This window comes from Cavia porcellus, unplaced genomic scaffold (genome assembly GCF_034190915.1).
Source record: "Cavia porcellus strain 051 isolate PalLab524CR breed Dunkin Hartley unplaced genomic scaffold, mCavPor4.1 scaffold_23, whole genome shotgun sequence".
NCBI lineage: Eukaryota > Metazoa > Chordata > Mammalia > Rodentia > Caviidae > Cavia > Cavia porcellus.
Window position 1 is genome coordinate 54,421,150 of NW_026947506.1, and position 14,185 is coordinate 54,435,334.

The 14,185-nt window shown below is 50.6% G+C and overlaps 1 protein-coding gene across 5 annotated transcripts in view; it reads right to left on the minus strand.

The window, feature by feature from the left end:
- Positions 1-14,185, minus strand: part of Ogdh (oxoglutarate dehydrogenase) — a 62,819-nt gene that overhangs the window by 32,915 nt on the left and 15,719 nt on the right. For 3 of the 5 annotated variants that reach the window (XM_005001921.4, XM_005001920.4, XM_063234395.1), the window contains 2 exons: positions 5,850-6,041; positions 3,542-3,644 (listed from right to left, as the gene is read on the minus strand). In XM_005001921.4, the coding sequence (XP_005001978.1) occupies positions 3,542-3,644; positions 5,850-6,041 (295 nt within the window). Of the gene's footprint in view, positions 1-3,541; positions 3,645-3,770; positions 3,862-5,849; positions 6,042-14,185 lie in introns of all 5 variants that reach the window. The other 2 variants (XM_013148222.3, XM_005001922.4) reach the window with 1 other exon arrangement.

Below are 14,185 nucleotides of genomic sequence, written 5' to 3' on the forward strand. Positions count from 1 at the left end.
CCTAGTCAGGCTCCTGCAGCTTGGGCTCCCCTGTAATCCTGACCTCTCAGGGCTCACGGCATCTTGCTGCCAGCGCATGCTGCCGGGGCATCTCAACACACATTGGTCCTCACTCAGGCAACATCCTAAAGAGCTCAGTTCTCTGTGGTGACACCGACACAGAAGAGGTGACAGGGTGGAGATGTGAAGCAATCACTTGAGCTCACACAGCTGGGGGTGGCAGATCAGGGACCCTGGCCCACAGAGAGGCTGGTCTGGGTGCACAGCCCCAGGAACAGTCTAACACACAGCTCAGGCCTTCACATGTGGCACAGAGGGGCTGAGATAGACACGCCTCCACATTCAGATGATCCATGACTCGCACAAGTGCTGTCTTTCATACCTGAAGCAGCTGTGACTTTTATATCACACTATTTCAAATTCATGAGACTCCAAGGTACCTTCCCTGACCAGAGGGACGGCTCCTGGCTTACACTGGGACTAGAATGTGCACTGGGCAGAGTTCTCAAAGGGCTCCAGAAGGCTGGGGGCTACCTCTGGGCCTTCTAGCCTCAGTTCAGAAAGCACCCTGGAGGTCGAGGATACAGCTCAGTGGCACAGCACCTGCCTGGCAAGTGCAAGGTCCTGAGTTTGATTCCTGGCCTCCCTCCCCCCAAAAAGAAGAAGAACCGAGTCATAAGGCACCCTGGCCCTCTGGCCTTCAACATGTCATTGCTGATCTGCAACCGCAAACCTCACAACACCGGTACATCGCAGCGGAGACAGCGGGAGAGGCCCAGAACGGCCTCCAAGGAGGATGAGGCAGGACAGCTGTCTGGCCCGAGTGAGACAGGTACTCAGAGGCTGGCCCTGTCCAAAACCCTCAGGGATCTCAGGGTTGAAGACTATGATGAGGGGGCTGGGGATTTAGCTCAGCGGCACAAGCGCCTGCCTTGCAAACAGGCAGTCGTGAGTTCGATCCCCAGTACTGATAAAAAGGAAAAAGACAAAAAAAAAAAAAAAAAAAAGACTATGATGGGCTGGCGACACCGAGGGATGCCACCTCCAGGTCGCCTTCATCTGCAGTATCAAGTAGACAGAACAGCTTTAGGGCTCTTCAAGCTGAAAACCACCGAGAGAGAGGCTCATCTTAAGACACAGAATTTGAGACCAGCCTAGGCTACAAAGTGAGCTCAAGGCCATCCTGAACTGCATAGAGAGACCCCGTTTCAAAGACAAGACACTGAGAAACTGGCCCTATGGTGCAGGTGGGACATGGAGCTGGGATGGTGCACAGCCAAGGGTTACCTGTTCTTCTCTGGTCAAATGCTCTGCCATATAATACAGCACCCACCTGTCATCCTACTACCTGAGAGGCTGAGACAGAATTGCAAGGTCAAGCCCCCCCTGGGACACCTAGCCAGACCTTGTCTCAAAAAAAAAAAAAAAAAAAAAAAAAAAGGCCAGTGGGAGACAGTGGGTGTAGCTTAGTAGCAGAACACCTATTGGCCCTGGGTCCAATGCCCAGTACTGTAGGACACAACATCACTGTTTAGCTGTGCACAGAAAACAGCACTGCTGGTGCTGTGTGAGACACAGCTTCGGCTCCCAGCAGGTCCTCGGCTCCTTGGCACCCAGAGGGGCTGAAAGGCTCTGTAAACAGTCACTGCACTGCAGGGACAGTCAGTGGAGGGGTGTTGGGCCCTAGCGGTGATGTGCAAGGGTTTCTTCTTCTACATTGCATGGTGAATGCAGGAAAGGGGCTCCAAGACTCATGAGACTCACTTCTGTCACACTTGCGGAGAACACGAAACTCTCACCAGTAAACAACATGGCAGGGCTCAGTTTGCAGCCTGAAGAGGTTCTACTCAGTAAGGCCTGAAAGGTCTCCACTCATCCTGGGATATCGTGATTCATATTTTTGGTTTTGTCCCAGGTTCCAGCCTCCTAATTCCCTCCCCAGGGCAGGCCGTAGAAATGCTCCTCTTTCCTTGTCTGTTTTGGAGATGGCCATAAAGACATTCTCTGATCTATCCACCTAACAGAGGATGTAACTCCCCTTTCAGACAGGCTCTGGTCCCCACCCACAAAGTAGGAATGCAGAGCAGCTCACCAACAGGCCTGGCTGGGTGCCCCACTGTCAGCACCAGCCTGGACCCTGCACAGTGGCCTCTGTGACACCCTCAGAGAGTGTCTGGGCAGCAGCTCACAGGAGGAGAAGTGACCCATGGGCAAGATGCAATGCACGCCACTGAGCAAGGATGAAAACCCCAGTGTCTCAGAACCCTTCTAAGACCTTACCCTAGGTACCTCTTCACATGGCTACTCACTTGTATCAGGGAAAATATCCCTTATATTAAATTGGGAAAATTCTCCAAGTCTGTGTGCTGCTCTAGCAAACTAAGCAAACCTGAGGAGGGTGTTGTGGGAGCCCCCTCCATGGCTGCCCAGTCAGTGGCTGGCGCTGGGCACACGGCTGATGCTTGTCGGGGCAGGGAGAGGGAGAGGGTTGTCACGCCTCTGGAGGACACAGAAGTCTTCTGCACAGACCAGTGGGGTGTGACAGCAGCCTTTCCTATCACTCCCTAAACCTGCTACTGGGCTGGTACAGTGCAGAAGAAGCCTTATTGTTTAGGGGTCTCCCTGAAATCAAGGCTAAAGAGCAGTTACGAATCGCTAACATCGATTCCAGAATTAACACCATGTGATGTCTAACATCACTTGATTATTGGGATCCAGAGTCACAACTCAACCAACAACTGTGGGAGCCACTTCTTGGCAGGCTTCCCTAAAGTGTCTTCAAGGAAGCTAATTTTTCCCTTCCCCAACAGCAATATTAGCAAGGAGGTGATCATCAACATCATGAGCATGCACAGCGCCTGTGTGAAGCCATGGCATGTCACAATTAGTCACGCTGTCATTTCTTTAGTAGGGTTAGCAGCACGGTGACAGAAGCAGATTAACTCTGGAAGCAACTGCAGGAGAGTGCCAGCCTGACACCCACTCAGCCACCTCTGAGGAGGCTGGGGTGTGGCGGGCCTATCTTCTGGCCACCGTGACCAAAACCCCTGTGTGCTCCACACATGCACCTCCCAAAGGCCCTGGCCTCCTGACGCTGCAGGAACGCTGTCCGAAGTTTCCTTGGTGTGATCACCACCATTTTCGAATCAGGAGAGCCAAACTGCATGCCTCACCCTTCGATTTGCCCTTAGGGACAGGAGCTGCTCCCAGGCCCTATCCCTTCTCAGAACCAGAAGCTCAGGGAAGCAGCTCCCTGTACAGAAAGCTGGCACCAGAAGAGCTTTCTCTGGAGCAGCTTGTGACTCCCTTGCCCTGGGTGGGCCAGCTTCTCTCTTGTGCTACACGCTTTCCCATTGGAAATTTTACTTCCCAGATTGAGACTTGGACAATCTGGCTGAAACACACTAACACTGCATTCCTGATAAATTTCAAGTGATCAGAACGAAGGAAACTTAAGAGCCTTTCCTTCCTGCATGGACGTCTTGGCTACCGCACAGTGAGAGGAGCTCAAGCACGTAGCTGACTGCTCTCAGACCCTCACCAAGTTTGTCTGTGGATGAGATAATGTCAGCGGGCACGGAGGAATCCAGATCAGCATCCAAAATCCCCAGGGGGTCCAGCTGTGCTACATGGTGCCCTCGTATCTATGAGTGGGCCAACGATGAGAGGGAAGGACACACACAAAAGGACAGGAGAAAAAAAAGAGGGAAGGGTAAAAAAAAAAAAAAGCAAAATTACATTAAAATTAGCATTTACAGATTCATTCTCACCCACGTTTGAAGAAACAGTTACCGGAGCATCATCAAAATTTACACAACTAATGCCGAGAGGATCAAGCTTTGCAATGTGGTGACCCCTGACCTGGAATAACAACACAAGCGAGTCATTAAGTGGATCTGCTGCACTGGGGGAGGGTAAGAGTTACACTCATGCAAAGCTTTCCCAGAGAGGAACCTGGCACCAGGGAACCCTCAGGTCAGCCTTGGGCCGGTTTATCTTACGAGCACTATTGTGTGGAAACACTTGAATAAACACCTCAGGGATGATAAACCTGGAGAATCAGTATCGGTCTGCCCCGACTCCTCACAGTGCCCTCGGCTGACTAGAAGTGACATGGCTGGGGAAGTGGTACACCTGAGGGCCTTCTTTAGCCTAGTGCCATGTCTCCGAGGACAGGGCAGGATTGGGCATGGCTGTGGCCAGTGAGGCAGAGCTTTTGGCATATCCACAAGGAGGGCTCTGGCCCTCAGGGTGCACACAGGAGGCCAGCATGGGGCAGGACACATGTCTAGTATGTGAAGTGTGAAGCCTGGGTTTGATCCCCAGCACCACAAAAACAATAAACCAAAAAAGGGAAACACAAAATCCCTTTTTTTTTTTTGGAGACAGGGTCTCACCATGTAGTTCAGACCAGCCTTGAATTCGTTATGCATACCTTTTTTTTTTTGGCCTTTTTCATTTTTATCGGTACCAGGGATCGAACTCACGACCAAACACTTACAAGGCAGGCGCTTATGTCGCTGAGCTAAATCCCCAGCTCCATTGCTATGTATCCTAAACTGGCCTTCAACTCATGGCAATCCTCCTGCCTCAGCCTCCCAAATGCTAGGATCACAGGCATATGCCACCACACCCAACCATCACTTTCAAATTTAAGTTCCTTTTGGTTTTGGATATTTTCACCATAATTTCTTGTTAGCAGTGCTAAGAAGTCACTAAAAAGCAAAAGAATCACTAAGGCCCACTATGCCTGGGCTCAGGCTGGGTGAGCCACAAGTCTCACCTAGGAAAAAACCCGCTGTGGGCGGTGCCTTGGCTACCAGGGGACCCACAGTCCCTCCTCTGCAGCCCCGCTGGACAGCATGTCATGTCTTGCAGCATAGCCCCATGAGCATCTGCATGGCCAAGCCATGAAACAGGCAGGAGGTAGAAGAGAGCCTGGGGCATGGGAGCCTGGCTGCTGCCAGCAGGGTGGCCTGACTCCCACCCACGCAGCGTCCAGCAGGGAGGCACCAAACTTGCTTTGCTGCACAGCTCCTCCTTGCAACCGTGTGCAGACTGAGTTTTAAGGTCTCAACTCTCGGTGCTCCCAACATGGGACGAACATGCTACAAGACTTCTGGGTGCTGTACTCAAAGGAGTGACACAGAGCAAAAGTCTGGCTCCTTGTGACAGGCCTGCTGTGGCAGGCTACTACCTGGATCCCTCTTCGAGGTCCCTGCCCTTCACCCACTCTGCAGGCTAACACCCTCCAAACCCCACCCTGCTTCTGGTGTTTCTAAACTCTTCACATTTCACTTCTTTCAGTATTCAGTTAGCAAATAACAAGAGGGCATCCACCTGCCCAATAGCCCTGCCACTGTGTTTAGCAGGTGGTCAGCAATGTCCTTGATGCTTAAGTAATAGCTTGGTTTCCCTGCCCACGCATCTTTCTGTAAATCTGTAAAACGTCATAAGGCATTACTAGGAGGCAGGTACTTTTTTTTTTTTTTTTTTTTTTTTTGAGACAGGGTCTCGCTGTGCAGTTCAGGCTGGCCTTGAACTCACTTTGTAACCCAGGCTGGTCTCGAACTCGCAACGATCCTCCCACCTCAGCCTCCCAAGTGCTGGGATTACAGGCATGAGCCACCATGCCCGGCTAGGAGGCAGGTACTAAAAGTGGGAGAGGATTTGCTCAAATATGGTTAGCCTAGCTCTTTTTCTCCTGTGTACTTGGGCTTTGCTTCTTTGGGACCCTGAAGCAGGATGGAAGAACCTGGTTTTGGAGGAGGTAGAGTTAAATGGCATCACACACTCAGAGAGCCTCAGGACAGTGTCCCCCCATCCTGATGGTATCAGACCCTGCTTACCTGGTACGCCCTGATGAGTGACTGCACTGCCAGATGGTCCTCCACAAGCTTGTCTACATTGGGCTGGGCCTCTACCAAGGATTGTGTGCGGGCTGCAGTGGCCAGGGAGCCTCGGCTCAGGGTCAGAGGGCTCTGGTATGCAGCACCCGGGGGTGCTCCAGCATTGGTGTTGCGAAAAAAAATATCCCAGGACTAAAACAAACAAAAAGATATAGTTACCTAGAGAGCCACCCTTCACACATGAGTCATAGCCACCAAAGGCCACCCAACCCACCTCCTCCAGCTCTGGACAGCCTGGGCCCTACCCATCCCCAACAGAGGGCTCTGAACTTGAGCCCCGAGCCCCTCCTCCTTTCTCTTTGCCCTCAGAGGGTAACTTCCAAGTCCCTGTCATTAGATGTCATGGATTAAAACTGGTGGTCAACTTAATACCAGCTCAATTCAACTGTCATGGTGCTGAGCATAGATGGCCCACCTGAGGATTAAAGTTGCCAGAATAAAAGGAGAGGTGGAGTGGAACAGTGGGATACTGTGGGTTCTAAGTGTTGTTGTTTGGAGCTGTTGGCTCCCCTACAGGAGCTTGTCATCTGGCTTCCCTGATATGAATTGTCATTATCATCGGAGGAGCTCAGGACCTTGTCGCCGAGAGTGGCTGTGATTCCTATTAGGGGAGTTCTGGTCTTTACTTGGAGCATCTCTTCCTGGCTCAGGAGGGGAAGATGCATGCTGTTTAATCTCCAGGAGAAGCTTGTCACGCTGGCTTCCTGATTATGTACTCAGCTGTTCTCATCATCAGAGAAGCTCGGGACCTTAGTTACTGAGGATGGCTGCCATACTTTTCGGGGGAGCTCTGGTCCTTATTTTGAGCATTGCTTCTTGACTAGAGTGCAAAACCCTCAACCTACTTGCTCAGATCTTTTACCTTGATGGCACAGACTTTCTAGCTCCCACCACCAACCTTTGGGCCTTCCCAGCACAGATCTGTGAAACACACTTGCAGGAGTCTTCATCATGGACTTTAGCCCGCTAGTTGGATTTGTGGGAGGTACTGTCATGGGCTCTAGGTCTTCATCTGGACTCATGCAGGACATTGCTGTGGGGTCCAGGCCCTGCTGGATTATCCAGGTCTTTAGTGCTGTGGACAGCTTTCCTAAACTTTCTTGTATTTAACTCTGAGCGACCATCATAAAATAATACTATAAATTCTGTGTCTTGTAACTGTACTTGCAACTTCTGACTACAACACAAGAGCACTGTGGTCACCTGACAACACAGGGGCCACAGCTCTCTTCCCTGGGCACACCCAGGCTGCCTTTCCTAGACCCTGCTGGCTCTCCCTCAGGGACAGCAGGGCACCAAGTACCTCCCAAGGGATCCCAGAAGTTCAGCACAGCCGTGGGCCTTGCCACCCACAAAGAGGAGCCTCATTGCCGCTCCAGGAGTGCACATATGAACCCAACCTCTGCCACCTCAGCCTGTTACTTCGTTTTTTTGTGCTCAGTTTTCTTTTCTGTAGGATGAAGACAGAAACTGATTCTCCACTGGTATGCTATAAATAATGCAGAGCGCTGCTAGAACTGTTAGCAGAGTATAGCAGGCAATAAATGTGTTAAGAAAGCCAGGCAGGGGCTGGGGATTTAGCTCAGCGGCATAAGCGCCTGCCTTGAAAGCAGGCAGTCGTGAGTTCGATCCCCGGTACCGATAAAAAGAAAAAAGACCAAAAAAAAAAAAAAAAAAAAGAAAGCCAGGCAGTCCTATCAGTCTGAATTTCCTTTATGCTACTATTTTGGTTACTTCATGTTTAAATGATTTGATTAATAATCTGCACAGATATTTTGAACTATTGTAGTTCATTTCTCTCATACAAGCATGTGACTTTTTAAAATATACAACAGGTAATAAGATAATAAAATCCACTGGAAAACTACTAAAATGTGGTTTTTAAGCTTACACACTGGTTTTCTTCTCTGTCATACATCTTTCTCCACTGTTTTGTGTATGTGTGTATTTTGCTTCAGCACTAGGGGCTGAACTAGGGCCTCATACTTACTAGGCAAGTGCCCTACTGCTGAGCTACACCTCACATTCTATTTTTTGGGATCATGGTCTAAGTTGCTTAGACTGGCTTTGAATTTATAATCCTGCCTCAGCCGCCTCTGTGGCAGTGTGGACCACCACACCAGGCTTGCAATATATGCCTCAGTTTCTAACACTCTTCCACCAGTAAATTCTGATTACATGGCCTTGAAAAACCCAGAACAGAGAAAACTACTATATTTGTACTTTCCTCTTACTAGCAACCTCTGGCAAGATGCTCCTTGTATGTGTTCCTTGCCTGCATGTGGACAGATGCTTAAGACTGACTGTGTGACTGACTGTGTCTGGGGACAGGACAGGCATTGCTGAAGAAGCCATGACACTGGCCCTTAGGCGTAGGCCCCTTTATGATGCCAGCCAGGTCAGAGTCAAGGTCTCCACTACTGAGAGCACTGCCTCACACAGGGAACTCTTGCCTCTCACTGAAAATTAGTTGTTTTTTTGATGTTTTTGAGACAGGGTCTTGCTGTTAGTTCAGGCTGGCCTTGGACTCCCATTAGCTAATCTAGGTAGACCCTGAACTCGCAGCAATTCTGCCTCAGCCTCCTGAGTGAAATTTGGTTTTGAAGGAAGTTTTGTGGGATGTTTAAGTCTACAACAAGAACTCATTTTGGCCAGGGGTGGTGGCATATGCCTGTAATTCCAGCTCTCCAGAGGCTGAGGCAAAAAGATCACCATGAGTTCAAGGCCAGCTTGAGTTACACAGCAAAACCTTGTCTCACGAACACTCCAAAAAAGAACATAGGGATTTAGCTCAGTGGCTCAGTTAGCAGGTACAAGGTCATGAGTTCAATCCCTGGTACAAAAAACAAAACAAACAAACAAACAAAAAAACCACCATACATAGTTATTATGTAGTCAGAAAAAAAATTTTAAAAATCAAACCAAGTCAGGCATTGTGGCCTATACTTGTACTCCCAGGACTCAGTATGCTGAGGCAGGAGGATCACCATGAGTTCAAGGCCAGGCTGGGCTACATAGTGAGATCCTAAGTTCAAAAACAAAAGTAAAAAGGGCTACAGCTGTTGCTCATTGGTACAGCTCTTGCCTAGCATGCATAAGGACCTGGCTTGAAACCCAGTAAACACTGTAACCTCTTACTCTCCAAAAACAAAAACTCTGCTGAATTCTACACTTTAACAATGGGGAAGCCAGGTATAGTGACACATGCCTATAATCCCAGCACTTGAGGATGAAGGCAGGATTGCTGCAATCCTGGCAGCCTGAATAGAAATCCTGTCTCAAAACAAAACAAACAAACAAACAAACAAAAAATAAATGTTAGGTATGGTGGAACAGGTCTGTAATCCTAGCACTCAGGAGGCTGAGGCAGGAGGGTCACTGTGAGCTTGAAGTCAGCCTGGGTTACATGATGAGTTTAAGGTCAGCCTGAACTGTATATACCGAGGCCTATCTCAAAACAAAAACAAAACACAAACACATAATATATAGAGAGTGAAATTTGTTAATTGAATGTTTTCTTCACTATTTTTAAGTGTTTTTACAATTCTAATAAAAATTAATTTTATTAATTTTCATGTATAGCTAATGGCAGAAGAGATCCAAGGTTCTCCTGTCACATATGATATCTGCTGTAGCATCACTTCACACAGATGTCACCTGCAGTCAGAAAGAGAGCTGCACATGTTTCTTTCCAGAGGTTCATCACACACCTACTACCTAAAACCAGAACCTGGCCTAACCAACTCCAACCTAACTCTTCCCCCCATTACACTGACTCCTACTCAAGGCAGCAGTGGCAGATCTCTGCAGGAGGAGTTAGGCTCATGCCTGAGCATGTGGAGAGAAGGCTGCTCTGCAGTGACACTTGGGACAGGGCCTGCCCCCACTGCCCACCACGTTCTGTGCAAGTATAGGGACTCAGAAGATGGTTGTGCAAGTGTCTGGCAGACGTTCCCAGGTGTTCCTGCCTTCATGGAGCTTCTCCACAAGGCCCAAGAGCATGCTCTCAACTCTGGAAGCAGATGAGCCAGGACAGCACACCCCGGTGCTCCATCCTCCTGGAAGAAGAGATGATCGGACACCACAGGCCTTTGCAGCCACAAGTCCTTGCTCTGGAAGCAGAAACCGGCAAGGTCCAGAGCGTGGCTGTCCATCTCTCAAAAATGCCCCAAGAAGCCACTAGGTGGCTCTCCCCTCCTCCAGCACCTGCAGGTCCAGCCTCAATGACTAAGTCCCCCTGGGATGGCAGCTGGGCACATAGTGACCCAAGCCCATCTCAGCCCTATGCAGCCAGAACCATGGTCATCTGTTCTTGCACATAAAACCTGATTAGACCCACTCAAGCGCTCACATCATGCCCAGCCCACCGAGTCCCACAACCCTTGGGGCTGCATCAAGGATAAAAGGAAAGTGTGACCCTGAAAGCCAGTGACCTCTGCCATGCAGTACAACCCACCTTTTTTGTTTTGTTTTTTTGCTCTTTTTCCAGACAGTCCTGCCACATACTTCAGGCTGGCCTCCAACCCATGGTGATTCTTCTGCCTCAGCCTTCCAAGTGCTGGGATTACAGGCACAGGCCACCACCATGCCTGGCATAATCTACTTTTAAACCTTTAATCTATAGTTTCTCTTCTATGTCACAGAGCCCATTACCAGTGTCCAGGCACACAGAATAAATCACACAACCCAGGACTTTGGATTAAGGCGCCTCCCTAGCCATACAAACTTTTTTCTTTTTTTTTCTCTCTACAGTATGATATGCTTTGAGTAAGAAAAAAATGATAACAAAATAATCACTGCAGCTAGCTGGCACTGCTGCTCCTGGGCTGGCTTTTCTAACTCATCAGACACCCAAGGACTGATGACCAAAGCATCTGCAGAAGAGCTGGGCTTGAGCAGAGCTCACACATAGCAGGTGCCAGTCAGTCACGCAGGGGTCCAGGGCACAGTGGTACAGTGACCCTTCCAGCAAGGGGCCTGGCTCTTTACTGCAATGCCACAGGTCTCTTCCACTCACCTGAGTGAGCTGGAGAACTACGGGGAAGATTCTTTCCGGCCCAGGCCCAGGGAAGAGGGCGGCAGTGACTAGGACCCGAGGGGCCTACTCGTACTGACTTCCAATGCTGGCAATAAAACTTCAGGTTATTTTCAATGAGCTGAGGACAACACAACAAGCCACTAGGTGGCTCTTCCCCACCTCTGGCACCCACGGGCCAGGCCTCAATGGAAAGACCCTCCAAGCCTGCAGCAAGCCAGGCAGGCAGCGCACAACCCCAGCAGGCAGTTGTGCTTGAGCTGGAAGTGGTGGCAAACACTGGTCCATTCTGTGCTGTGACGCACCCCCAAAAGGAACCTACAGGGAGAGCAGCCCAGAGCCCCTTACCTCCCTGCACAAGATTCCCACACAGCCACATGCTAATTGCTGCTTTCCTCTCCTCGGTCGCCTGCAGGGCCTTCTTGTGCCTGGCCCTGGTCTCTGCCCTCCCTCCTCCTGAGACACCCATCTCCTCCTGCAGCAGCTCAGCTCTCTTTCTGCCTGTCTCAACCTGGTGTCCTCCCTGCTGTAACTGAACACCTGTGCCTACCTGGGGGACAACTGAGACCAGTCTAAGACAGGCAGCTGGATGGGAAGTCCCAGAGGCAAAAGCAAAGCCGCTTCCTTCTGCATGTGACAGGATACCAGGCAGGGAGGGGCACCTGGGCGCTGTAGCATCCTTGAAAACTGAGCTGTCCCACATTCTCGGTGAGGAAAATAATCCTGTCCAGGCCACCAAGCTGTCAGCTGCTGTTTCTCTGAGTCAAATTTACTACTAACTATCCCTTACTACTAACTATCCCTTTCTACTGTCTGGACACCCAAGAATCCACTGGCAGTGTGGGCAGGACAGCAACTTCTCCATGGACAAGGTGGAAAGAGGGCAGGAGGGGGCTGCTGGGAAATGTGATTACATAACAAGGGCCTGGAGGCTGCGCCTGAAAATGCCCAGTGGTAAGGAGCAGCAAGACATAGCTGGCACCTCACCCTGGCCTGTGTCTCCCTTACTATCTTAAAGCCCACCCCCCCAATGCACAGGGGTGCTACACCAGAGGAGAGCCTGTGTGTGAGGGTTACTCATCCCAATCCCTCCTCCCCCCATCTCATTCTTCCTCAAGACTGAGGCCACCAAGACAACAGTAAATCACTATCAGGATGAGCAGGGACATCCAACTGCCTTCTACATCCAGCTCGTCTCCAGTCACTGTCCTAAACCTGCAGTGTCCTGGCATTCTGGGAAAACTGGAAACTCACAGTCACCGCATGAGGTCATCCCAAGCAGGTGCAACCACCCCAGAATGGGAACTGAGGCTGCCCCCAAACACATCTCATAAGGAAACCAAACTGCCCCCACCAGTGATGACTGCTTTCCCCAGGACCCCCAGAATGTGTCCTGGGACACCCTGTGACCAGCCAGACTGACCAGCATCACCTCTCCCAGGTGGCTACATAAATGCCAGCTACCCGCTTCCTCATGCCTTCCTTTCCTACAAACCCCAAAGCCTCTGTCAGCCCTGGAGATGGATCTGGAGCTCTCTGAAATGTGCTGCCTGAAGCTCCTCTCCTACCCTTCACTGCTGCTGATCTCACATCTGGCCCTGTGGAGCGGATGGGACAATGCAGGGTAAGTGGCCAAGCCCCATCTGCTGTAATCCCTGGAGCCACCGCTTCTTTTTTTTTTTTCCCCCTGCCTCGGAGCCACAGCTTTTGCCCTGAAAGTTTGAATAATTTCAAATCACAAAAGATGAAGCTTCCTGAAATAGGAATTTCACCCATGAGACAGATGCAAAATTGGACTCTGGCTTCTTGGGCAGGAAGGGAGGTCCCGTGGACTTGTGAGTCATTCATGTTGCATCCCTAGCTCCACCACACCCACTGCAAAGGTCACCTGCCTACCCAGCCTCTTAACTGCCCATCACAAAACTAATAAAGGAAAATATCAACTGTGACTTGAATACACAAAGGCACACACAGCTCTGACCACCAGAGGACAAAGTCACTGGTAAGAGGGAAAAGGTTAAAAACGTTCTCGTAGATGGTCAGGGCTATAAAGACACCCCAAGGCCCATGAAACTGCCTGGAAAGGTGGGCCTAGAGGACAACGGGGGCCCTGGATCAGCCTCAAAGCTGGAAGGGCACTGACTGCTGCATCTGGTAACAGGCAGGGATCTCCAAGTTTGAGCCAGCCTGAACTACATAAGATGAGATCCTGTCTCAAACAAAAAACAAAAACAACTCCCCAGGTTTTGAAGTGTAAATAACGAACACTCTTGGTGAAGTGAAATGGAACCAGAGTTTCAACTTTAGTGTAGGTGACTCAAAGCGCTGAATCTTCTGCTTCCCAAGTCAAAAGTCTGAGCTGCCATGCTAGCTGGACACCCTGACCCTGATGTTCTTTGCAGCTAGGGCTCTTTATCCTGAAAGGGGACTCCCCCCCGCTTGGGTAGTTAGAACTCTGTTAGTTCTGGGCAGGGAGCAAGTTTCCCACTGACTTTGGCCAATCAAATGGAGCTCTGCCTCCTTCCTGGGGGAGCAGCACTTCCTCCGGGAGTCCGAGGGCTCTCTACCACTCAGTGCCAACCTGGGCGGCCAGGCTTCCGACCATGGAGCTTGTCTGTTCCCACTTACTCTCAGCTCAGGGATACACAAAGCCACATCTAAGTTTTAAGACCTGGGAGGGTCTCAAAGGCCACACTCCCCAGTTGTTAGGTTTCCAACAGAGAATGCGGAGGGATGCCAGTAGGATGCTTGCCACCTGCTCTGCCCCACTGTCTCTCCCACGAGGCACCATGCGCAGCCCTCCACAACCCAGGGGTTGCTCTCCCAGACACCAGCAGGATGCTGCTCAAGCTCTGGCCTGTTTGTCTGCAGGAGCCAGAGAGATACTCACTCCCATGGATACACCTGCAATTGCTTGTGGTGGCCTGAGGGGGTGTCCCTGAGCCCCAGACTCCACTCCATGATGGCACTCACTGACTGGCTGTCTCGGCTCCACAGCCCTACATCTCTGACTCTGCAGCTGCCCACCTGCCTCTGTCCCTCTCCTGTGGTCACCCCCATCACTGTGCAAGCGTCACTGCATCTGGTCCTGTGCCAAGATACTGGATGCACAGTAAGGATTTGGCAGTTGGGCAGGGCGGCCTCTAGTTGCAGATCCTGAGCCACACCCGGGCTCAAAGGCCACCACACAGCTGATAAACGGGCAGGGTGCTATCACAAACATCCTCGCCCAAAAGTGCTG